Here is a 25,420-nt window from a genome sequence, read left to right on the forward strand (position 1 = left end):
GCCGAAAATATCAAGAGCTGGAGAGTTGGCCGCCGGCAAGTCCTCATTTTGAGGAAAATTTTGAAGACAACTGTCAACCCGAGAATACCTCCCAGGACGAGGATGTCATTATTATAAACATGAAAAAAGAGTCACAGGCCGCTGATCTTACTGCCAAGTACAATGCTGCAAATGCTGACCGCAATGAAGTGCAAAATGAAATGGTGGTTCTACGCAAACAATTAAGTGAAACTCAAAAACGTTTAGAAGATTAATCAATCATTCGTATGGATATAGAAAGCACTATGCAAACTCTACGTGTGGCACTTAACTTCAACGATCATATTCATTCACTGGAAATCAATGAGATACATTCTCTTCACCAAGCGGAAATCAGTGAAATTGAGGATCGTCTCCCTAGACAGTATGAGGCCAATTTACAACAAGCTCTGCAGGAGATGCGTGAGGAAATAAAAATGTCGTTCGAGCAAAAGATGGAGGATCTTCAAGCTGCAGCCAACCGTAACTCCTATAACGTCGAAGAATTACTTGATGCTCGTACACGTATAGATAGCATGAATGGTCGAATAAGTGAATTAGAATCTACAAATGCTGAATTGATTGCCCGCAATCAGGATTTGGAGCAATTACAAGAAAAAGAACGTACACGTCATAAGTCGGATATAGCCAATATGGAAGCTGAATTGCAACGGTTACGCAATGCAATGGTACAACAGCTGCAAGCTTATTCACATTCAAGGGATATGGAAGGATTATCGGATTTAGAAATTGAAGCTTACTACAAACTATTGGGTGGCGAAGACGTTTTAAGCAAAAAAGAATGTTTTTCAACCAGCAGTGAAAAGGATGAAATGGGAATGACTGAATGTGATCCTAAGGTAAATCCAAATTCATATATGAATATCAACAACAATTTTTCTTTTGAAGCTAGTCTGAAATGTCAAGGAGAGCACGATGTCGTCTTCAATGAGAGGAGTGGCCAGATACTAACAGGAAAACATGGAAGCAATAGCATCGTTGCCGTTACATCAAAAGAAGAGGACAAGAACAAGAAAGAAGATACAGCGAATGAAGAAGAGTATACTACAGACTACAGGAACGAAGATATAGACGATAAATATTTTAAAACAAATGGTCAGAAAGAAGACAACAGAAAAAGTAAGGTGGCCCAAATTGACCCACTGGTAATAGGAAGACTCGAGGAAGCTGCTGCAACGCATAACAACTTTGAAAAACATTTTGGCAGTAATCGACCGCTACAACTAAAAGCATATACCCTCGTTAGCATAAATGCTGAGGGTATAAAAATTAAAAATTATTTTTTTAATATTTGTTTTGTTGTTTTATTTATGAATTTATCTTAAACATCGTAAACGCTCAATTATTTTTCGATTTTGAAAAAAAAAAACAAATTTTTGAAATACATTGCAGAATTGCAATTTTCAAATTTCGAAAAAACAAAAGTTGTGCTGAATTGTGCTCATTTCGAAAAAAACCGATATTTTCGAAAATATCGGCTTTTTCCAAATGAGCACTAACAGAGCACAATTCAGCACAACTTTTGTTTTTTCGAAATTTGAAAATTGCAATTCTGTAATGTACGATATTTTCTAAAATATCGGTTTTTTTCGAAATGAGCACTAACAGAGCACAATTCAGCACAACTTTTGTTTTTTCGAAATTTGAAAATTGCAATTCTGTAATGTATTTCAAAAATTTGTTTTTTTTCGAAAATGGTACGAATTATCGAAAAAATTTTTGCGGCACAAATGAGCAAAATTCAGCACAACCATAGACTAATAAATATACAGACGACGGATAACTCAATCTTTACGCGGTCAAGTCACTCCAACCCGAAAACGGCAAAAAGTTTGCATCCAGTGCATGCATGCAGTTTAATCAGTACAAGTGTACAGTACAATTGCCGTTGGAGTACATCTTTTCCTATGAATTCACTTATGAATTTTACAAGAGAGCGCGCAGCTAGGATGCACTCCATTTTGCTTCCACAGCACACAGCTAGGATGCACTCCATTTTCGATCCAAATCACGGCTTAAGATGCAGTGCCTTGGATTGAATTTATATTCATTCTTCGGATTGCATTTTTAATCAGTCTAAAGATGCAATAAAAATGCAAACCATTGCGAAATATCCCAAAATAAATAGAAGGCATTTGTACAAATTATTTGTACATGATTTAGTAAGGGTTGCGCTGTTGGGGAACTTCGTGTAATATTGGAAAATATTTTAATCAGCCAGTTTTTCAGCAGCAACATTTTTTAATATTTTAGATAGGTTCACTAGCTCTATTAATATTTTAATAACATATTTAAGTGTTTTAGGCTATAAATATTAATCTAGCCCAACCAGAAATATGAATGTACTTAGCGCTATAGTGATAACACTTTATGAAGCTGAGTGTGCATTGATAATAAAGGCATCGCCCAAGAGATAATGCACTCAGCAAGGGAGCAGGTTCTTGTAGTGATAAGTGCATAGAATAAGAGAAGATAGGCTAAGAATTATTTTGTAACTTAGTTCTTAAGATTCATTTTAACATTAATAAAATTAGAATAGAATTTACAACCCAACGAGACGGTTGTAGTTTTATTACTCAAACATGGTCGTTCGAGCCGAAATAAAAATTGTAGCGAGACGTTATATTATTTTATTCAAATTATCATTATTACTTAATTATCATTTCGTTAATTATCATAAGCTCAATTATGTTCATTATTGTTTCATTATTAAACTATCGTTAATGCTTATTACAACGTTTTGATTCACTGTGCATTGTTTAGTTTTATGAACACGTGCATCAACGATATTTCTAATGCTTCCAAAGTAAATTCGAAACACATTGAGTGGTCAACCAAACGAATAGCTACAATGTAACAGTTATTGAGTTTTGTTCGATCACTGATTGAGTGTTATGCTTGAGCTTTTATTTGTTGTCTCTTTTATCCTTTATTGTGTTAACGTAAAGAGCTTTCGTTTTGATTATTACAATATTGAGTATTAATGTAATGTATTGAGAGATTATTAGTTTAAAGCTTTGTTTGGATCGCTATAAAAGGACGATGCGTTCATACGAAGAACCTTGATTCTCTTATAGACAATCCATACGGTAAGAACTAAAGGCCTGCGTACATAAGCTGCTCTGCCTGATTGCCTTGCTTTGCTGCTTCAATAAAAAATAAAAGAACAAAGAAGGCCGACCCAATTTCCAACTGATGGCAACCCAGTTCGAAATTTCGTCTTTATTCTATTATTTTTATTACGTCAGAAATGAAGCAGGTAAGCAAGGCAATCAGGCAGAGCAGCTTATGTACGCAGGCCTTTAGTCTTCTTGGAAACACGATAGTGTGGCCGGTTGACTTTTTTCTTCCAAAGCTAATAACATAGAATACTTGGCGAAAGCGATGGCAGTCACTTGTATTCATGTTTGAGGCATATGGAAATAATTGTCACACATGTAAGATGTTTTATCAATAAATAACTTTTATAACGTTTATGTAGAAAACTTTGGTGTTTTATTTGAAACTGGAAGTTGGAAACTATTTTAAATAATCACACCAAAAACCTGCTACATAATTGGCGCCCATCGTGTTTTACCTGTTTTTGAAAATTGTATGGAAATTCCTGAAACTCCAAGAAGAAGTCCACGCTTACAAACAATGACCAGTACATCGTTAACAACCGAGCAGTTTGAGAAGTTGGTGAAGGCTGTAGCTGCGGCTAATGTTAAAGTTGGCACCTTTAGTCATTGTACGGCACGTTATAATGGAGAAAAGGATTCTACTAAGCTTGAGGAGTTCATCTCGGCGATAACCACGTTTAAAACGGTGGAGAATATTGGTGATGTTGATGCTATCAATAGCATGCCAATGTTGTTGTTGGGTGACGCTTCCGAATGGTGGAGTGGCGTGAAATCAAAAGCAAAGAAGTTTGATGATGTGGTAAAAATGCTTCGTGATTCCTTTTGTCCAGCGAAGCCTGCTTGGCGTATATATGCTGAGATTTTTGAAGGAAAGCAGCAGAAAAATGAAGCCACGGACGTTTTTATTAGAAAGAAGAGGGCGTTATTTGCTAAACTTCCAAGAACAGTCTTGGAAAGTGACCAAATCGACATCCTGTATGGAATGCTTCATGTCCAGATTCGTGATCGAGTTCTTCGGCATAAGGTGTCAAACTTCGACGAATTGCTCAAAGATGCACGAGAGGCAGAAGATTCCTTGAGTGAGCGTGGAAAAGCTGTGAACACCGAGAATATAGGTGCAGGTGGTCCAGTTCGATGCACGTATTGTCGCAAAAAGGGTCACACGAGAGACAATTGTTTTAAGAAGGAGAAAATTGAATCTGAGGCTAGGCAACAAGCTAATTACATTGCTCAAACCAGTACGGAAAAACCGAAATTAGCATGCTATGGTTGCAATGCGCCTGGATTTGTTCGCGCAAATTGTCCCAATTGCAGTGGAACTAAAAATAAAGGACATGCTGAAGGACATGTTGGTTTTAATAATATGTCGTTGCGGTTAGTTGGAAGGGAAATTCCTTTAGCCAACATACAGATGTTCGGCGTACCAGGACAAGCATATATGGACACAGGAGCTCGTACCAGTATCGCTAGTGCTAACCTGAAAAAGGTTATGGATTTTCATGGCTGCATTTATAACAAGGTCAGAATGGAAATATACTTAGCCGATGGAAGCAGATCGGTGCAGGAATGTTTGTCCACTATTTGCAAAATATTTATTGGAGGCAGATCATTAAATATTCAGTTCGTCATTTTGCCAAACGCCCCAAATAATCGAACATTATTGGGAGCAGATTTTCTAGAACAAGCGGCTATTGTTATGAATATGGGTCAAGGATATTGGTGTTTTGAGGACGATCCAAATAGTCATTTTGAATTTCCGGATTGTTTGCCATTAGATCTGAATCTACTCGAAACTGTTAAAGTGGTTGGTCGGATTACAAAGCCAATTCCCAAAGTGGCATCCGCAGCAACATCAGAACCAGTCAAAAGAAAATGTGCAGACGAAGAACATGTGGAGAAAAAGTACCACCGTGAAGTCTACATGTCTGAATTTGAGAGTTTTGGTCCAGAAGTGACAGGAAACGATTATTCCCCACACTCAATTCAAGCTATCTTTAAAGATTCTCTACCTCTGCATGAGCAGGATACTCCAGAGCGTAGTAAGAAATCGGAACTTTTTGGTGTTAAATCACAAGACGAAGAGTATCTAGACTCAGTTTTTACTCCCTTATTTATGGTGGTCTATAAGATTTTGAAGCCTTCGGACGGAGTTTGTCTGACCATTGAGGAAAAGTCAGAATTGGATAAGCTTCTACAAAGTCATTGGGAGATTTTTGGAGAAATTGGTGAACCAACACCATTTATGGAACACACAATTAATGCAGGGAATAAATCCCCAATCTTTTCACCTGCTTATCGACTATCCTTCGTGAAGACTAAGGAATTGAGGGCAGAAGTTGATCAAATGCTAGAGCTTGGTATAGTCGAAGAATGTGAATCTGCTTGGGCATCACCTGTTGTAATGGTTCCGAAATGAGATGGAGGCATACGCGTGTGTGTGGACTACCGAAAGTTGAATAGTTTCACTGAGCCCTATCGTTATCCTTTGCCTAGGATGGATGACCTACTCCAAGCTGCTAAAAGTACAAAATTTATGACCACGCTTGACCTTCAGAGCGGTTACTACCAAGTGGCAGTAGCGGAAAAAGATCGCGATAAAACATGTTTCATTACGCCTTTTGGATTATTTCGATTTACCAGGATGCCATTCGGACTTCGAAATGCTCCTGCAACATTTCAACGCCTTATAGACCGTTTTAAATCTGGCTTGAATGACATGCTTTTATTTGCCTACTTGGATGATCTGATTATATGTTCAGGAAGTTTTAAAGACCATTTGCGAGATTTGAAGTTGGTGTTTTCCCGTCTAGGACATTATAAATTACGTGTCAACAATTCAAAATGTCGTTTTTGTTGCAGAGAAGTAAAATATCTGGGACATATTTTAACCCCAGATGGTATAGCTGTAGATCCTGCGAAAACAGAGGCAATTTCAGGAAAAAGGGAACCCAGAAATGTGAAAGAGCTGATATCTTTCATACAGACTTGCTCATGGTATCGAAAGTTTATCGATAATTATGCCCAAATTGCAAAACCCCTTACAGATTTGACAAAGAAAACTGCAACTTGGATTTGGGGAGATCGCCAGAAAGTAGCTTTCAATGAATTGAAGCAAAAGCTAATATCCCCACCAATACTAAAACAAGCTCGAGATGGTTTGCCGTTTATTCTGAAAACGGATGCAAGTTCTTTTGCACTCGGAGCAGTTTTGATCCAGGGGGAGGAAGGTGATGAACACCCCATAGAGTATATAAGCAGGTTGCTCTCTAATGCTGAAAGAAATTACTCTACTACGGAGAGAGAAGCTCTTGCAATTGTGTGGGCATGTTCCAAATTCAGAGGATACATTGAAGGAGCAGAGATAATCCTTATGACTGACCATCAACCCTTGAAATGGTTGTTAACTGTCAAGTGTCCCGTAGGTCGTATAGCAAGATGGGCATTGCAGATACAACAGTACAACTTTCGAGTGGAATACACCCCAGGAAGATCTAATTCTGTTGCTGACATGTTGTCTCGTCCAAGTGGTTTTGATGATGGATCAAATACTGCTCCTCTTCTATCGTTTCAAATTGATTTTCCCACTAGAACTACTGATGATGTACGAACAGAACAGATGAAAGATGAATCCATAAAACGCATTATCATTTCCTTGGAATCCGAAGATAAAGATTTGAGTCATTGGACTAATCGTGGATACATTATGAATGAAGGTGTTCTCTATCGTTACAATGACGATGAAACCGATGAGGCACAGCTTGTGGTTCCAGAGCATGAGCGAGCCCAAATTTTAAAAACGTATCACGATGATAGTACTGCTGGACATTATGGTGTGGAGAGAACCATTCAAAGAATTTCCAAAAGATATTTCTGGCCTGGCATGAGAGCAGAAATAACCAAATATGTCAAGTCATGCATAGAATGTCAACGATTTAAGGCAACCAACATGAAGCCAGTTGGACTTATGAAGACAACAAGCTCTCATCAACGTTTTGAGGTATTAGCCGTTGATCTCTTTGGTCCACTGCCTCCAACTGCTGATGGTTGTCAATGGATACTTATCGCAGAAGATGTTGCTTCACGCTGGATTCAGCTGTTTGCCCTTAAAGAAGCTACTGCCGAAGTATGCGCAAAAGTTCTCATTGAAGAGGTGTTTCTTCGTTATGGAATTCCACGACGACTAAAAACTGACAATGGAGTTCAGTTTATTTCTGCCATAATGCAACAAGTTACCTTTTGTTTGAACATACAACAACAATTTACGCCTGTGTACCACCCACAAGCCAACCCAGTTGAGCGCAAGAATCGTGACATGAAAGCGCAACTGGCTATTCTTGTACAAGGTCATCACAACACTTGGTCCACCCACATCAGTGCCATTAGATTTGCCATGAATACAGCCAAATGTCAATCTACGGGTTATTCTGCCGCATTTCTGACTTTTGGGAGAGAATTGAGGACATTAGATGATGTCCAGAACGACTTGAGGTCAATAGTTGAGAGAGAAAACTTTGTTCCCCAAATCTCGACATATTTAAGAAATCTATCAAGCATTCTTAAGGATTCAAAGGAGTGTGAACAAGGAAGACAAGATGCAAACAAGAATTTATATGACTCCCACAGGAGGTCGCAGCCGAATTTTAATGTTGGAGCCACTGTAATGGCTACCACACACGTCCTAAGCCAATCGTCAAAAGGTGTTACTTCCAAGTTTGTTCCAAAAAGAGATGGTCCCTATATTATAACGAAGAAGATTGGTTCGACGTCCTATGAAGTAGCTTCTCCTGAAAATATCAACATTCCACTGGGAACATACCATGCGTCTGCTCTAACGCTCTACAATGATGACGATACCAACATTATTCCAAATCCTGTGCATCCCATCCGTAAGAGAGGAAGACCAAGGAAGTCCTAAAAATGTTGTCGTGCTTTCGGGCCGAAGCCGCACTCCAAAGGGGGAGATTGTAGCGAGACGTTATATTATTTTATTCAAATTATCATTATTACTTAATTATCATTTCGTTAATTATCATAAGCTCAATTATGTTCATTATTGTTTCATTATTAAACTATCGTTAATGCTTATTACAACGTTTTGATTCACTGTGCATTGTTTAGTTTTATGAACACCTGCATCAACGATATTTCTAATGCTTCCAAAGTAAATTCGAAACACATTGAGTGGTCAACCAAACGAATAGCTACAATGTAACAGTTATTGAGTTTTGTTCGATCACTGATTGAGTGTTATGCTTGAGCTTTTGTTTGTTGTCTCTTTTATCCTTTATTGTGTTAACGTAAAGAGCTTTCCTTTTGATTATTACAATATTGAGTATTAATGTAATGTATTGAGAGATTATTAGTTTAAAGCTTTGTTTGGATCGCTATAAAAGGACGATGCGTTCATACGAAGAACCTTGATTCTCTTATAGACAATCCATACGGTAAGAACTAAGTCTTCTTGGAAACACGATAGTGTGGCCGGTTGACTTTTTTCTTCCAAAGCTAATAACATAGAATACTTGGCGAAAGCGATGGCAGTCACTTGTATTCATGTTTGAGGCATATGGAAATAATTGTCACACATGTAAGATGTTTTATCAATAAATAACTTTTATAACGTTTATGTAGAAAACTTTGGTGTTTTATTTGAAACTGGAAGTTGGAAACTATTTTAAATAATCACACCAAAAACCTGCTACATAATTGGCGCCCATCGTGTTTTACCTGTTTTTGAAAATTGTATGGAAATTCCTGAAACTCCAAGAAGAAGTCCACGCTTACAAACAATGACCAGTACATCGTTAACAACCGAGCAGTTTGAGAAGTTGGTGAAGGCTGTAGCTGCGGCTAATGTTAAAGTTGGCACCTTTAGTCATTGTACGGCACGTTATAATGGAGAAAAGGATTCTACTAAGCTTGAGGAGTTCATCTCGGCGATAACCACGTTTAAAACGGTGGAGAATATTGGTGATGTTGATGCTATCAATAGCATGCCAATGTTGTTGTTGGGTGACGCTTCCGAATGGTGGAGTGGCGTGAAATCAAAAGCAAAGAAGTTTGATGATGTGGTAAAAATGCTTCGTGATTCCTTTTGTCCAGCGAAGCCTGCTTGGCGTATATATGCTGAGATTTTTGAAGGAAAGCAGCAGAAAAATGAAGCCACGGACGTTTTTATTAGAAAGAAGAGGGCGTTATTTGCTAAACTTCCAAGAACAGTCTTGGAAAGTGACCAAATCGACATCCTGTATGGAATGCTTCATGTCCAGATTCGTGATCGAGTTCTTCGGCATAAGGTGTCAAACTTCGACGAATTGCTCAAAGATGCACGAGAGGCAGAAGATTCCTTGAGTGAGCGTGGAAAAGCTGTGAACACCGAGAATATAGGTGCAGGTGGTCCAGTTCGATGCACGTATTGTCGCAAAAAGGGTCACACGAGAGACAATTGTTTTAAGAAGGAGAAAATTGAATCTGAGGCTAGGCAACAAGCTAATTACATTGCTCAAACCAGTACGGAAAAACCGAAATTAGCATGCTATGGTTGCAATGCGCCTGGATTTGTTCGCGCAAATTGTCCCAATTGCAGTGGAACTAAAAATAAAGGACATGCTGAAGGACATGTTGGTTTTAATAATATGTCGTTGCGGTTAGTTGGAAGGGAAATTCCTTTAGCCAACATACAGATGTTCGGCGTACCAGGACAAGCATATATGGACACAGGAGCTCGTACCAGTATCGCTAGTGCTAACCTGAAAAAGGTTATGGATTTTCATGGCTGCATTTATAACAAGGTCAGAATGGAAATATACTTAGCCGATGGAAGCAGATCGGTGCAGGAATGTTTGTCCACTATTTGCAAAATATTTATTGGAGGCAGATCATTAAATATTCAGTTCGTCATTTTGCCAAACGCCCCAAATAATCGAACATTATTGGGAGCAGATTTTCTAGAACAAGCGGCTATTGTTATGAATATGGGTCAAGGATATTGGTGTTTTGAGGACGATCCAAATAGTCATTTTGAATTTCCGGATTGTTTGCCATTAGATCTGAATCTACTCGAAACTGTTAAAGTGGTTGGTCGGATTACAAAGCCAATTCCCAAAGTGGCATCCGCAGCAACATCAGAACCAGTCAAAAGAAAATGTGCAGACGAAGAACATGTGGAGAAAAAGTACCACCGTGAAGTCTACATGTCTGAATTTGAGAGTTTTGGTCCAGAAGTGACAGGAAACGATTATTCCCCACACTCAATTCAAGCTATCTTTAAAGATTCTCTACCTCTGCATGAGCAGGATACTCCAGAGCGTAGTAAGAAATCGGAACTTTTTGGTGTTAAATCACAAGACGAAGAGTATCTAGACTCAGTTTTTACTCCCTTATTTATGGTGGTCTATAAGATTTTGAAGCCTTCGGACGGAGTTTGTCTGACCATTGAGGAAAAGTCAGAATTGGATAAGCTTCTACAAAGTCATTGGGAGATTTTTGGAGAAATTGGTGAACCAACACCATTTATGGAACACACAATTAATGCAGGGAATAAATCCCCAATCTTTTCACCTGCTTATCGACTATCCTTCGTGAAGACTAAGGAATTGAGGGCAGAAGTTGATCAAATGCTAGAGCTTGGTATAGTCGAAGAATGTGAATCTGCTTGGGCATCACCTGTTGTAATGGTTCCGAAATGAGATGGAGGCATACGCGTGTGTGTGGACTACCGAAAGTTGAATAGTTTCACTGAGCCCTATCGTTATCCTTTGCCTAGGATGGATGACCTACTCCAAGCTGCTAAAAGTACAAAATTTATGACCACGCTTGACCTTCAGAGCGGTTACTACCAAGTGGCAGTAGCGGAAAAAGATCGCGATAAAACATGTTTCATTACGCCTTTTGGATTATTTCGATTTACCAGGATGCCATTCGGACTTCGAAATGCTCCTGCAACATTTCAACGCCTTATAGACCGTTTTAAATCTGGCTTGAATGACATGCTTTTATTTGCCTACTTGGATGATCTGATTATATGTTCAGGAAGTTTTAAAGACCATTTGCGAGATTTGAAGTTGGTGTTTTCCCGTCTAGGACATTATAAATTACGTGTCAACAATTCAAAATGTCGTTTTTGTTGCAGAGAAGTAAAATATCTGGGACATATTTTAACCCCAGATGGTATAGCTGTAGATCCTGCGAAAACAGAGGCAATTTCAGGAAAAAGGGAACCCAGAAATGTGAAAGAGCTGATATCTTTCATACAGACTTGCTCATGGTATCGAAAGTTTATCGATAATTATGCCCAAATTGCAAAACCCCTTACAGATTTGACAAAGAAAACTGCAACTTGGATTTGGGGAGATCGCCAGAAAGTAGCTTTCAATGAATTGAAGCAAAAGCTAATATCCCCACCAATACTAAAACAAGCTCGAGATGGTTTGCCGTTTATTCTGAAAACGGATGCAAGTTCTTTTGCACTCGGAGCAGTTTTGATCCAGGGGGAGGAAGGTGATGAACACCCCATAGAGTATATAAGCAGGTTGCTCTCTAATGCTGAAAGAAATTACTCTACTACGGAGAGAGAAGCTCTTGCAATTGTGTGGGCATGTTCCAAATTCAGAGGATACATTGAAGGAGCAGAGATAATCCTTATGACTGACCATCAACCCTTGAAATGGTTGTTAACTGTCAAGTGTCCCGTAGGTCGTATAGCAAGATGGGCATTGCAGATACAACAGTACAACTTTCGAGTGGAATACACCCCAGGAAGATCTAATTCTGTTGCTGACATGTTGTCTCGTCCAAGTGGTTTTGATGATGGATCAAATACTGCTCCTCTTCTATCGTTTCAAATTGATTTTCCCACTAGAACTACTGATGATGTACGAACAGAACAGATGAAAGATGAATCCATAAAACGCATTATCATTTCCTTGGAATCCGAAGATAAAGATTTGAGTCATTGGACTAATCGTGGATACATTATGAATGAAGGTGTTCTCTATCGTTACAATGACGATGAAACCGATGAGGCACAGCTTGTGGTTCCAGAGCATGAGCGAGCCCAAATTTTAAAAACGTATCACGATGATAGTACTGCTGGACATTATGGTGTGGAGAGAACCATTCAAAGAATTTCCAAAAGATATTTCTGGCCTGGCATGAGAGCAGAAATAACCAAATATGTCAAGTCATGCATAGAATGTCAACGATTTAAGGCAACCAACATGAAGCCAGTTGGACTTATGAAGACAACAAGCTCTCATCAACGTTTTGAGGTATTAGCCGTTGATCTCTTTGGTCCACTGCCTCCAACTGCTGATGGTTGTCAATGGATACTTATCGCAGAAGATGTTGCTTCACGCTGGATTCAGCTGTTTGCCCTTAAAGAAGCTACTGCCGAAGTATGCGCAAAAGTTCTCATTGAAGAGGTGTTTCTTCGTTATGGAATTCCACGACGACTAAAAACTGACAATGGAGTTCAGTTTATTTCTGCCATAATGCAACAAGTTACCTTTTGTTTGAACATACAACAACAATTTACGCCTGTGTACCACCCACAAGCCAACCCAGTTGAGCGCAAGAATCGTGACATGAAAGCGCAACTGGCTATTCTTGTACAAGGTCATCACAACACTTGGTCCACCCACATCAGTGCCATTAGATTTGCCATGAATACAGCCAAATGTCAATCTACGGGTTATTCTGCCGCATTTCTGACTTTTGGGAGAGAATTGAGGACATTAGATGATGTCCAGAACGACTTGAGGTCAATAGTTGAGAGAGAAAACTTTGTTCCCCAAATCTCGACATATTTAAGAAATCTATCAAGCATTCTTAAGGATTCAAAGGAGTGTGAACAAGGAAGACAAGATGCAAACAAGAATTTATATGACTCCCACAGGAGGTCGCAGCCGAATTTTAATGTTGGAGCCACTGTAATGGCTACCACACACGTCCTAAGCCAATCGTCAAAAGGTGTTACTTCCAAGTTTGTTCCAAAAAGAGATGGTCCCTATATTATAACGAAGAAGATTGGTTCGACGTCCTATGAAGTAGCTTCTCCTGAAAATATCAACATTCCACTGGGAACATACCATGCGTCTGCTCTAACGCTCTACAATGATGACGATACCAACATTATTCCAAATCCTGTGCATCCCATCCGTAAGAGAGGAAGACCAAGGAAGTCCTAAAAATGTTGTCGTGCTTTCGGGCCGAAGCCGCACTCCAAAGGGGGAGATTGTAGCGAGACGTTATATTATTTTATTCAAATTATCATTATTACTTAATTATCATTTCGTTAATTATCATAAGCTCAATTATGTTCATTATTGTTTCATTATTAAACTATCGTTAATGCTTATTACAACGTTTTGATTCACTGTGCATTGTTTAGTTTTATGAACACCTGCATCAACGATATTTCTAATGCTTCCAAAGTAAATTCGAAACACATTGAGTGGTCAACCAAACGAATAGCTACAATGTAACAGTTATTGAGTTTTGTTCGATCACTGATTGAGTGTTATGCTTGAGCTTTTGTTTGTTGTCTCTTTTATCCTTTATTGTGTTAACGTAAAGAGCTTTCCTTTTGATTATTACAATATTGAGTATTAATGTAATGTATTGAGAGATTATTAGTTTAAAGCTTTGTTTGGATCGCTATAAAAGGACGATGCGTTCATACGAAGAACCTTGATTCTCTTATAGACAATCCATACGGTAAGAACTAAGTCTTCTTGGAAACACGATAGTGTGGCCGGTTGACTTTTTTCTTCCAAAGCTAATAACATAGAATACTTGGCGAAAGCGATGGCAGTCACTTGTATTCATGTTTGAGGCATATGGAAATAATTGTCACACATGTAAGATGTTTTATCAATAAATAACTTTTATAACGTTTATGTAGAAAACTTTGGTGTTTTATTTGAAACTGGAAGTTGGAAACTATTTTAAATAATCACACCAAAAACCTGCTACAAAATCAAATATAGATACATGGATCTTCGAGAAAATTAGAATCAGTGGCCACAAAATTAAAAAAAAAAATATTGGAAAAAAGAATACAATTAAAAAAAAGGAAAATCGAAGCAGTTCTTCTCTAAAAAGGAAGAGAAGAACTAAGCACAAAAAACACCCACAGGGAAAATAAACATTAAAAGTTAAAAAAGGACAAAAAATTTGAAGCATTGTGGCGTTTTTTTTTATTGGGATAGCGTTTGCAATTTTGTTTTTTCAAAATAGTCTGGCTTAATCCCATTGTTGTTGTTTTAATATTTTAAAACAACTATTTTTATTAGTGGAAAAGATTTGGCATTGTTCGCCAAGGGGTTAGGCAGGGAATACTATAGTTTCGATCCACGCCACTGGATCTCATCAGTTCCCTTGTTTCTTGTTTGTGGATATTCTCCACCGAAGTTATTTTTCAATAACTTCTTCAACAAGAAACTTTTTATACCCTAACATCAATCGTCAGCTCGAAGTATAAAGGTAAGCAAAGAAAAAAGTTCAATGAGAAGTTTTTCCTTGGCAACCTCATACAACTCCGACGAAAGTGTCTGCGAAACAATTCAAACCTCTTCCACATGTATGTGTCGTCGAATTTTGACGAATGCACACACCAAAATTTGGTTGGTCTGCTTTACAGCAAAAACAACACACGTCGTGCTAGTGTCTTCAATTTGAAGCATTGTGGCGTTTTTTTTTTTTATTGGGATAGCGTTTGCAATTTTGTTTTTTCAAAATAGTCTGGCTTAATCCCATTGTTGTTGTTTTAATATTTTAAAACAACTATTTTTTTTAGTGGAAAAGATTTGGCATTGTTCGCCAAGGAGTAAGGCAGGGAATACTATAGTTTCGATCCACGCCACTGGATCTCATCAGTTCCCTTGTTTCTTGTTTGTGGATATTCTCCACCGAAGTTATTTTTCAATAACTTCTTCAACAAGAAACTTTTTATACCCAAACATCAATCGTCAGCTCGAAGTATAAAGGTAAGCAAAGAAAAAAGTTCAATGAGAAGTTTTTCCTTGGCAACCTCATACAACTCCGACGAAAGTGTCTGCGAAACAATTCAAACCTCTTCCACTTGTATGTGTCGTCGAATTTTGACGAATGCACACACCAAAATTTGGTTGGTCTGCTTTACAGCAAAAACAACACACGTCGTGCCAGTGTCTTCAATTTGAAGCATTGTGGCGTTTTTTTTTATTGGGATAGCGTTTGCAATTTTGTTTTTTCAAAATAGTCTGGCTTAATCCCATTGTTGTTGTTTTAATATTTTAAAACAACTATTTTTATTAGTGGAAAAGATTTGGCATTGTTCGCCAAGGGGTAAGGCAGGGAATACTATAGTTTCGATCCACGCCACTGGATCTCATCAGTTCCCTTGTTTCTTGTTTGTGGATATTCTCCACCGAAGTTATTTTTCAATAACTTCTTCAACAAGAAACTTTTTATACCCAAACATCAATCGTCAGCTCGAAGTATAAAGGTAAGCAAAGAAAAAAGTTCAATGAGAAGTTTTTCCTTGGCAACCTCATACAACTCCGACGAAAGTGTCTGCGAAACAACTCAAACCTCTTCCACTTGTATGTGTCGTCGAATTTTGACGAATGCACACACCAAAATTTGGTTGGTCTGCTTTACAGCAAAAACAACACACGTCGTGCCAGTGTCTTCAATTTGAAGCATTGTGGCGTTTTTTTTTATTGGGATAGCGTTTGCAATTTTGTTTTTTCAAAATAGTCTGGCTTAATCCCATTGTTGTTGTTTTAATATTTTAAAACAACTATTTTTATTAGTGGAAAAGATTTGGCATTGTTCGCCAAGGGGTAAGGCAGGGAATACTATAGTTTCGATCCACGCCACTGGATCTCATCAGTTCCCTTGTTTCTTGTTTGTGGATATTCTCCACCGAAGTTATTTTTCAAAAACTTCTTCAACAAGAAACTTTTTATACCCAAACATCAATCGTCAGCTCGAAGTATAAAGGTAAGCAAAGAAAAAAGTTCAATGAGAAGTTTCTCCTTGGCAACCTCATACAACTCCGACGAAAGTGTCTGCGAAACAATTCAAACCTCTTCCACTTGTATGTGTCGTCGAATTTTGACGAATGCACACACCAAAATTTGGTTGGTCTGCTTTACAGCAAAAACAACACACGTCGTGCCAGTGTCTTCAATTTGAAGCATTGTGGCGTTTTTTTTTTATTGGGATAGCGTTTGCAATTTTGTTTTTTCAAAATAGTCTGGCTTAATCCCATTGTTGTTGTTTTAATATTTTAAAACAACTATTTTTATTAGTGGAAAAGATTTGGCATTGTTCGCCAAGGGGTAAGGCAGGGAATACTATAGTTTCGATCCACGCCACTGGATCTCATCAGTTCCCTTGTTTCTTGTTTGTGGATATTCTCCACCGAAGTTATTTTTCAATAACTTCTTCAACAAGAAACTTTTTATACCCAAACATCAATCGTCAGCTCGAAGTATAAAGGTAAGCAAAGAAAAAAGTTCAATGAGAAGTTTTTCCTTGGCAACCTCATACAACTCCGACGAAAGTGTCTGCGAAACAACTCAAACCTCTTCCACTTGTATGTGTCGTCGAATTTTGACGAATGCACACACCAAAATTTGGTTGGTCTGCTTTACAGCAAAAACAACACACGTCGTGCCAGTGTCTTCAATTTGAAGCATTGTGGCGTTTTTTTTTTATTGGGATAGCGTTTGCAATTTTGTTTTTTCAAAATAGTCTGGCTTAATCCCATTGTTGTTGCTTTAATATTTTAAAACAACTATTTTTATTAGTGGAAAAGATTTGGCATTGTTCGCCAAGGGGTAAGGCAGGGAATACTATAGTTTCGATCCACGCCACTGGATCTCATCAGTTCCCTTGTTTCTTGTTTGTGGATATTCTCCACCGAAGTTATTTTTCAATAACTTCTTCAACAAGAAACTTTTTATACCCAAACATCAATCGTCAGCTCGAAGTATAAAGGTAAGCAAAGAAAAAAGTTCAATGAGAAGTTTCTCCTTGGCAACCTCATACAACTCCGACGAAAGTGTCTGCGAAACAATTCAAACCTCTTCCACTTGTATGTGTCGTCGAATTTTGACGAATGCACACACCAAAATTTGGTTGGTCTGCTTTACAGCAAAAACAACACACGTCGTGCCAGTGTCTTCAATTTGAAGCATTGTGGCGTTTTTTTTTATTGGGATAGCGTTTGCAATTTTGTTTTTTCAAAATTGCCCTTGGCGAACAATGCCAAATCTTTTCCACTAATAAAAATAGTTGTTTTAAAATATTAAAACAACAACAATGGGATTAAGCCAGACTATTTTGAAAAAACAAAGGACAAAAAAAAAATAAAAAAATTAAAGTCAATACAAAATTAAAAAAAAATAAAAAGTCAAAAAGGAAGAAGAAAAAATAGCGACAAAAATTAAAAACTAAAAATTGAAGTACACATTTAAAGATAAAAAGGAAAAAGACGCAAAAGGGCACAAAAAATAATTATATTAAAAGAGGACAAAGGCTCCCAACAGTAAAAAAATAAAATAGAAATTTGTAGAAAAGAGGACTATAAAAGTCCCATTCGAAAAAAAAAAACATAAAAAGAAGACATAAAGTCTCACTTAAATAAATCATATATGGTAACATGGGGCGCCTTCGCCACGTTTTTTTCAAAATGTTCTCATATCGACATCACTAAAGTTTTTCCAAATATTATTTTTGGTAAGAATATTAGCATGTCTTGACTATAAGTTTTGATATATAAATGATTATGATTTTGTTTTTAACCCACTTAGCGCCGAGAAATTTTTTTGCGAGAAAACTTAAAATTGTTTTTGAAAATTATATTTTTGAAACTTTCTAAAAATTTTTTAAAAAATAACTTTTTTCTCTAAAACGTATAGTTTTCTTGCAATCGGGCCTTCTTTTAAAAGTGCCAAAAATTTTGGAGGGCAATATTGGTGTATCCTTACATGGCAATCCCTTGGTTTTTGATTAAGAAAATACTCCTACTATATTCCTAACAAATCCCTGACTTTGTATGATTCTAACATTTATGATTAAATTTTTATCGCATATTTAAATTTTTCATCAAAAGTCGAAAATTACAAAAAAGTCGATTTTTTTGAATAGCTTGGGTTTTAGGCCAATTGCGTGGAAATACCTAGGTCAAATGAAGCGTTATAAGCGTGAAATGACAGATAACAGACAATACTATAACAAAATGCAAAAAACCCCACAAAAATATTCGAAAAAGCCAGGGTTTTACGTCAATTTTTGCAACCATTTTTTGTGGCGTTTAAACGACCAGTGGCTTTATCTGGGTTAAAATATTATTTTTGAGAATTTACAAAATGTCTAAAAAGTGGCGAAGCCTCCCCACCCATGGGGTAGCTTCGCCATCGACATTGGATATACATATATCAACGGACTCTTAAACTGGCATTTACCATACTTCCTTCCCAAATATCAACATAATGCATAAAAGGAACATGTTTTCTATTTAATAATCAAAAATGATTCTAAAATTTACAAAAAGAAACATATTCTAGCCGTTAATTGAAGTAGGTACCTTGAATTTAGGCATAAAAATTAAATTTTTGCCAAATTAGATAGGTTTAGCACAATATTTGATTTCAACTTCACATTATAGCGTGGTATATCAATAGCATAAACAATTTAAGTTAAACCTGACATATTTTTCACATTAACCCACAACACCCCTATCATGGCGTAGCCGCCCCACCCCTACATAGTTCATAATATGAATATATTGACATTTATAATTACTTTTATCATGCAAATTATTTAGATTTATATTCTTCAGTAGTTGTCTATTAACGGCATAAATTATAATTTTGATATCACTAAAGGTATACAAGATATCACAAAATATACCTACCATGAATATTTTTCGCAATACCCCAAAAATATGAAACCGCGTGCATCGGCAATCATATATTTGATAGAAATGCCAATTTTTGGGAGATGAAAGATCTTCGTTAAACTCACAATTTTCCCTTTAACTGCATTTCTGTAGCAGTTACAATTATCAAGAAAATCGGTGCTGGCGAAGGCGCCCCAGTGGCGAAGCCGCCCCATGTTACCATATATTCTATCGGAAAGAGGCAAAGGTCCCAATTAAAAAAAAACAATCATGGAAGGAGATATGCTGAAAGAACTAACAGCTCGAAATAGAGAGCTAGAAGGCCGACTAAAGTTAGCCGAGGATGCCAAACTTCGCCTTCAAGAATTGGTGAAGGCTTTCCAGGCTTTATTCCAAGGAGAAATGGTCTGTCCCGTAGACAAAGGTAGACAGGATAAGATGTGGGAGGAGGATTCAATGGAGAGACTCTGGATGGCTGAAAGATATTGGATCTTCTACCCCCACAACTGTGAATGTGACGGGTGCATTGCCGTGGCCAGCCGAAAATATCAAGAGCTGGAGAGTTGGCCACCGGCAAGTCCTCATTTTGAGGAAAATTTTGAAGACAACTGTCAACCCGAGAATACCTCCCAGGACGAGGATGTCATTATTATAAACATGAAAAAAGAGTCACAGGCCGCTGATCTTACTGCCAAGTACAATGCTGCAAATGCTGACCGCAATGAAGTGCAAAATGAAATGGTGGTTCTACGCAAACAATTAAGTGAAACTCAAAAACGTTTAGAAGATTAATCAATCATTCGTATGGATCTAGAAAGCACTATGCAAACTCTACGTGTGGCACTTAACTTCAACGATCATATTCATTCACTGGAAATCAATGAGATACATTCTCTTCACCAAGCGGAAATCAGTGAAATTGAGGATCGTCTCGCTAGACAGTATGAGGCCAATTTACAACAAGCTCTGCAGGAGATGCGTGAGGAAATAAAAATGTCGTTCGAGCAAAAGATGGAGGATCTTCAAGCTGCAGCCAACCGTAACTCCTATAACGTCGAAGAATTACTTGATGCTCGTACACGTATAGATAGCATGAATGGTCGAATAAGTGAATTAGAATCTACAAATGCTGAATTGATTGCCCGCAATCAGGATTTGGAGCAATTACAAGAAAAAGAACGTACACGTCATAAGTCGGATATAGCCAATATGGAAGCTGAATTGCAACGGTTACGCAATGCAATGGTACAACAGCTGCAAGCTTATTCACATTCAAGGGATATGGAAGGATTATCGGATTTAGAAATTGAAGCTTACTACAAACTATTGGGTGGCGAAGACGTTTTAAGCAAAAAAGAATGTTTTTCAACCAGCAGTGAAAAGGATGAAATGGGAATGACTGAATGTGATCCTAAGGTAAATCCAAATTCATATATGAATATCAACAACAATTTTTCTTTTGAAGCTAGTCTGAAATGTCAAGGAGAGCACGATGTCGTCTTCAATGAGAGGAGTGGCCAGATACTAACAGGAAAACATGGAAGCAATAGCATCGTTGCCGTTACATCAAAAGAAGAGGACAAGAACAAGAAAGAAGATACAGCGAATGAAGAAGAGTATACTACAGACTACAGGAACGAAGATATAGACGATAAATATTTTAAAACAAATGGTCAGAAAGAAGACAACAGAAAAAGTAAGGTGGCCCAAATTGACCCACTGGTAATAGGAAGACTCGAGGAAGCTGCTGCAACGCATAACAACTTTAAAAAACATTTTGGCAGTAATCGACCGCTACAACTAAAAGCACGGCAGAAGATGGGAAACATAGTCAAAGAATTGCCCTGGATGGAAAGGTCCACAGAAAACATAAAGATGGCGTGGAAAATAAAGCCGTTAGGCAAAGGTGGAGGAAACTGCCAGATACGTTCGTGGGAGAGGTGGCTGAGACAGGTCATTGGTGCAGTGACCTAGAATAATTATATTTAATTTTTTTCTAATAATTATATTTAGGTTCTATTTTTAGTTAAGTAATACTTTTTTCATTCTTCATTTTGTTATAATGTAACATAATGTTAGATAATCCACCACTCTCACTTTAAGCCGCGGCGGAGAATGTACAAATCATTTGTACATGATTTAGTAAGGGTTGCGCTGTTGGGGAACTTCGTGTAATATTGGAAAATATTTTAATCAGCCAGTTTTCCAGCAGCAACATTTTTTAATATTTTAGATAGGTTCACTAGCTCTCTTAATATTTTAATAACATCTTTAAGTGTTTTAGGCTATAAATATTAATATAGCCCAACCAGAAATATGAATGTACTTAGCGCTATAGTGATAACACTTTATGCAGCTGAGTGTGCATTTATAATAAAGGCATTGCCCAAGAGATAATGCACTCAGCAAGGGAGCAGGTTTTTGTAGTGATAAGTGCATAGAATAAGAGAAGATAGGCTAAGAATTATTTTGTAACTTAGTTCTTAAGATTCATTTTAACATTAATAAAATTAGAATAGAATTTACAACCCAACGAGACGGTTGTAGTTTTATTACTCAAACAGCATTTATTATTTGTGTAAGGGCGAAACCTATAGCTCTGCGTGTGCGTTCAAAAATACAAAAACAAAATACATGTATTTCAAATTGAAAACAACAACAAATACATGTATTTTGTTTATGTATTTTTGAACGCACACGCAACACGCAGAGCTATAGGTTTCGCCCTAAAACAAGAACTCAAAGAACTTTATTATATTTATTATATAAACACAAATTAAAAAAAAGTTTCCATTAAATTCAATCACATTTGAGCTTACTTCCTTTCCTCCATTTTCAATTTAATCCAAGCGCATCTGATTTTGCTTCATCATCCAAAAGGTTTTTTATGCAGTTTCCCATCACTAGTTAAGCTTTCGACATGGACTCCAACTCCGCTCCATTAAAAATTTTCGTCTCGTGAATTATCGCAAAAATGTTCGCAACTTAAGTTTTTATTTCTTTATTTTATAACAAATTCTCCGAAATGTATACACTCTTGTTTGTTTTTTGAAAAAATGTGTAGGGATCAACCAACTGGTTTTTTCTGTAGGGATCTCTACAGCGACTGCTTATAAAATGTATCGAACGGAGTGCATTTTTCATAACTCTGCTGGACTACATCGAAAGATGTTGTGAAATCATAACTCCAATTGCACAACTTCCAAATTTTTTTGCTGGGTGATATCGTAACAACAGAGCTTAACTCCATCTATTGACAAAAGTTAACAGTTGAGTTTTCCAATATTTATGTATTTAAATCTTTGCGATTAACAACAAAACAAGCAGGAAAAGGCGAAAAAGTAGAAAATTACTTTTAAATTTAATAAAAAATTGTATTAATGAAAAAGTGTTTTTCTTTTTTTGTTTATTTTGTGTTGTTTTTTAGTTCATATTTGTTTTGTACTTATTGGCGAATTTTTAAATGAGAAACACAACAAACACGAATGGGGAAATAAAGAGGACATGGCAAAATCTGAAATGTGTGGACACTAATGCTAAGTTTTTTTTTTTTTTTTTTTTTTTTTTTTTTTTATTAATTCACTTTTATTCATAAATATTAGTTTACAATTCAAAAATATTGCCCCAGCGTCTTGTAGACTTTGTAGGGGCTAATTGGTTTACAATTTCGTGTACGAACGTATCATTTATAAATGTACATAAATATTTATTATTATAAAATGAAAAATGGTTATAAATTACATCAGAAGTATATCAATATTACAAAGCAAAAATGATTTCAATTCTCTTTTAAAATTTGAAATTCTTGAAATAACCTTTATATTATTGGGAACATGGTTAAATTCCAAGCAACCATTATATTCGATACGCTGTTTTGATAGTTCTAATCGGCATCTTTTGACTCGTAAATTAGAAGCGTTCCTGGTATTAACTGCAGTTTGATTAATATCAAACTGGATTGATCGGGTGCCAATATTATTTATGGCTTTGTAAATATATGTAATAGTTTGTAATTTGTAAATTCCGTAGAGGGGTAAAATGTTTCTGGCAATATTGCTATATAGATCAATTGTAGAGTATAGACGTGGCAAATTGTATACAATTTTCAGAGCCTTGTTTTGGCATCTTTGAAGTGATTTCAGGTGAGTCGTTTTCTTATAAGCATATATTAGTGCCAAGTAATTGAAATGACTCTGGATTAGAGAGTTATACAGTAGCAGTTTAGTCTCGACAGTAAATTTGTTTTTAAACTTGTGTAGTATTCCTATAGCAGGGGCAATTTTCCTTTTCAAGTCATCTATATGTGTATCCCATGCCAAATTGCTTTGTAAATGAATGCCCAAGTATTGCAGTGACTGACTTTCAAATATTTGTTTATCACCAATTTCAATATAAAACCTTGAATTTTGTTGATGGCAGCGAGGACGGAATCGTATAATTTTCGTCTTATTAGAGTTAATTACTAGTCTATTTAATCGGGTGAACTCCATAATAACTTTAGCATCATGCTCCATTTGACATTTCAATACGAGTTCATGACTATATGGGTAGAGTAAGGCTATGTCATCGGCGTACATAATAAGTTTGCCATAAAGATTTAAGTTGGATAAGTCATTCAGGTAAATTGTGAACAATAAGGGCCCCAAAACACTTCCCTGTGGTACCCCGTGCTTCACAAATCCTACATCTCCTTTGCTGCCATTAATTTCTACAAATTGCTTTCTGTTTATTATATAATTTTGTAACAATTGTAGTTCTTTTCCTCGTATTCCATAATATGATAGTTTTGATAACAGTATATCATGATCAACCAGATCAAATGCCCTTGAGAGGTCATAAAACGCTGCTCCCACTCCACCGTAGTTTGAATCGAGAGCTTCACAAATTGTATTAACAACGTACACAATGGCCTCTTGCGTCCCGCTACGCTTTTTGAATCCGAATTGCAACGGATACATTTGACTAGTTTCTTCCAAAAATGTTTCCAATTGTTTGCATATTAATTTTTCGTACAATTTGTCAATTAATGGCAACACTGCTACTGGCCTAAAATTGCTAACCGTACATGCATTTTCGGACTTGGGTATTGGAACAATTTTAGCAGTTTTTAGTACTTCCGGGTATGTTGAGGTTTCTATAATCTTGTTGAATATAAATGCAAAATGTGGGCTAATACAATTCTTCGTTAATTTTAAAACTTTGCCTGTTATTCCGTCATAACCAGGACTTTTGCTAATATCAAAATTGTCTATTACTTCCTCCACATCAGCTCTGTTAACAGCAACCAAGGAAAATCTTGACGATGTTTGTTTAAGGCTATTAAAATAATCAAAATCATCACCAACATTGTATTGTAGAGTACTTTTTAAGGTTTGTGGAATATTTAAAAAGTATTCATTGAATGTATTGCACTTTATAACATCATCATCGATAATCTCGTTCCTCTCGTTTCTCAACAGTATTTGTTTTACCTTTTTTCTTCCCAAACATTCATTTATAAATTGCCAGCATTTACGAGGATTTTCACCATATCTTTCCATATTTTCGCTTACGTATGAATTCATGCTTGCATTACTAGCAATCTTTATTATGCGACTGATTTGCTTTAAGGTATATTCATTTGTTGGGTTTCTGCCATTTTTCCTCCTTTTTGCCAGTAAATTATTTTTGAATTTCCTTAATGCTTGCAGATTTTCATTTTCCCAAGGTGTTATAAATGTTTTGGAAAGTACATCTCTCACATGAACCGTTGTGTTTACATTAACAATGTCACTTATTTTGGATGTTATATTCTTTATATCTGATGAAGGGTTACCACAACAAGAGAAATTTTGTGCATATGTATTAATATCTGTAGTTATGTTGTTATAATTATATCGTTTGAAGGATCTTCTGGTTGTTTGATTGCTTTGGAGTTTACTAATCATTTGACACCATATTATATTATGGTCTGACAACTCACATTCAATGGCATTTATATGTAATCTATTAGCTTCATTACTATAGACGTGATCTAATGATTTCTTGCTACTTGGTCGCGTCACTAATGTATGACATATCTCATAGCCTACAGAGGACAAAACCGAGAGAATATCTGAAGAACCGCTTAAATTGATCGTATCGATATTAGCATCTCCAACTACAATAGACATTGTACTGCAACGACCACATAGCTCATTCTCTAGATACATTAAGAAAGTCGTTATATTACATTTTGGAGAGCGATAAAAAGTGGTGATTTTCAGGGGTGTCCCATTTGTAGAAAATCCATCTATCGATACACGTATTGCTTCCAAATAGTTTTCACTCAATTCCATAGTCAATTCCATAGCCAACGCCAAATGAAATCTTATCTGAAATCTAT

General features: G+C 36.7%; 3 protein-coding genes across 3 annotated transcripts in view; 2 read left to right on the plus strand and 1 right to left on the minus strand.

Moving 5' to 3' along the window:
* Positions 1-25,420, plus strand: part of LOC141404385 (nuclear exosome regulator NRDE2) — a 41,433-nt gene that overhangs the window by 5,967 nt on the left and 10,046 nt on the right. The gene's annotated exons all lie outside the window — the stretch shown is intronic.
* On the plus strand, positions 285-936 carry LOC141403107 (lamin Dm0-like). The gene is made up of 2 exons (XM_073985269.1): positions 285-878; positions 928-936. Exons 1-2 carry the CDS (start codon positions 285-287, stop codon positions 934-936), a joined length of 603 nt encoding a protein of 200 aa, XP_073841370.1.
* LOC141403108 (uncharacterized) lies at positions 21,155-25,373 on the minus strand. Its single transcript, XM_073985272.1, has 2 exons — positions 23,915-25,373; positions 21,155-21,210 (listed from the first exon to the last, which is right to left on the minus strand). Exons 1-2 carry the CDS (start codon positions 25,371-25,373, stop codon positions 21,155-21,157), a joined length of 1,515 nt encoding a protein of 504 aa, XP_073841373.1.

Source organism: Musca autumnalis, unplaced genomic scaffold, assembly GCF_047663935.1.
Source record: "Musca autumnalis isolate F117 unplaced genomic scaffold, ASM4766393v1 scaffold_4, whole genome shotgun sequence".
In the NCBI taxonomy this organism is placed as follows: Eukaryota; Metazoa; Arthropoda; class Insecta; order Diptera; family Muscidae; genus Musca; species Musca autumnalis.

Excerpts from the sequence above, each read along its gene's own strand:
- LOC141403107 (XM_073985269.1), top strand. The coding sequence starts at position 285 with ATGCAAACTCTACGTGTGGCACTTAACTTCAACGATCATATTCATTCA.
- LOC141403108 (XM_073985272.1), bottom strand. The coding sequence starts at position 25,373 with ATGGAATTGAGTGAAAACTATTTGGAAGCAATACGTGTATCGATAGAT. Across the intron at positions 21,211-23,914 it reads AGCTCTCGATTCAAACTACG|CGCAACCCTTACTAAATCAT; the intron begins GTGGAGTGGGAG and ends GTTCCCCAACAG.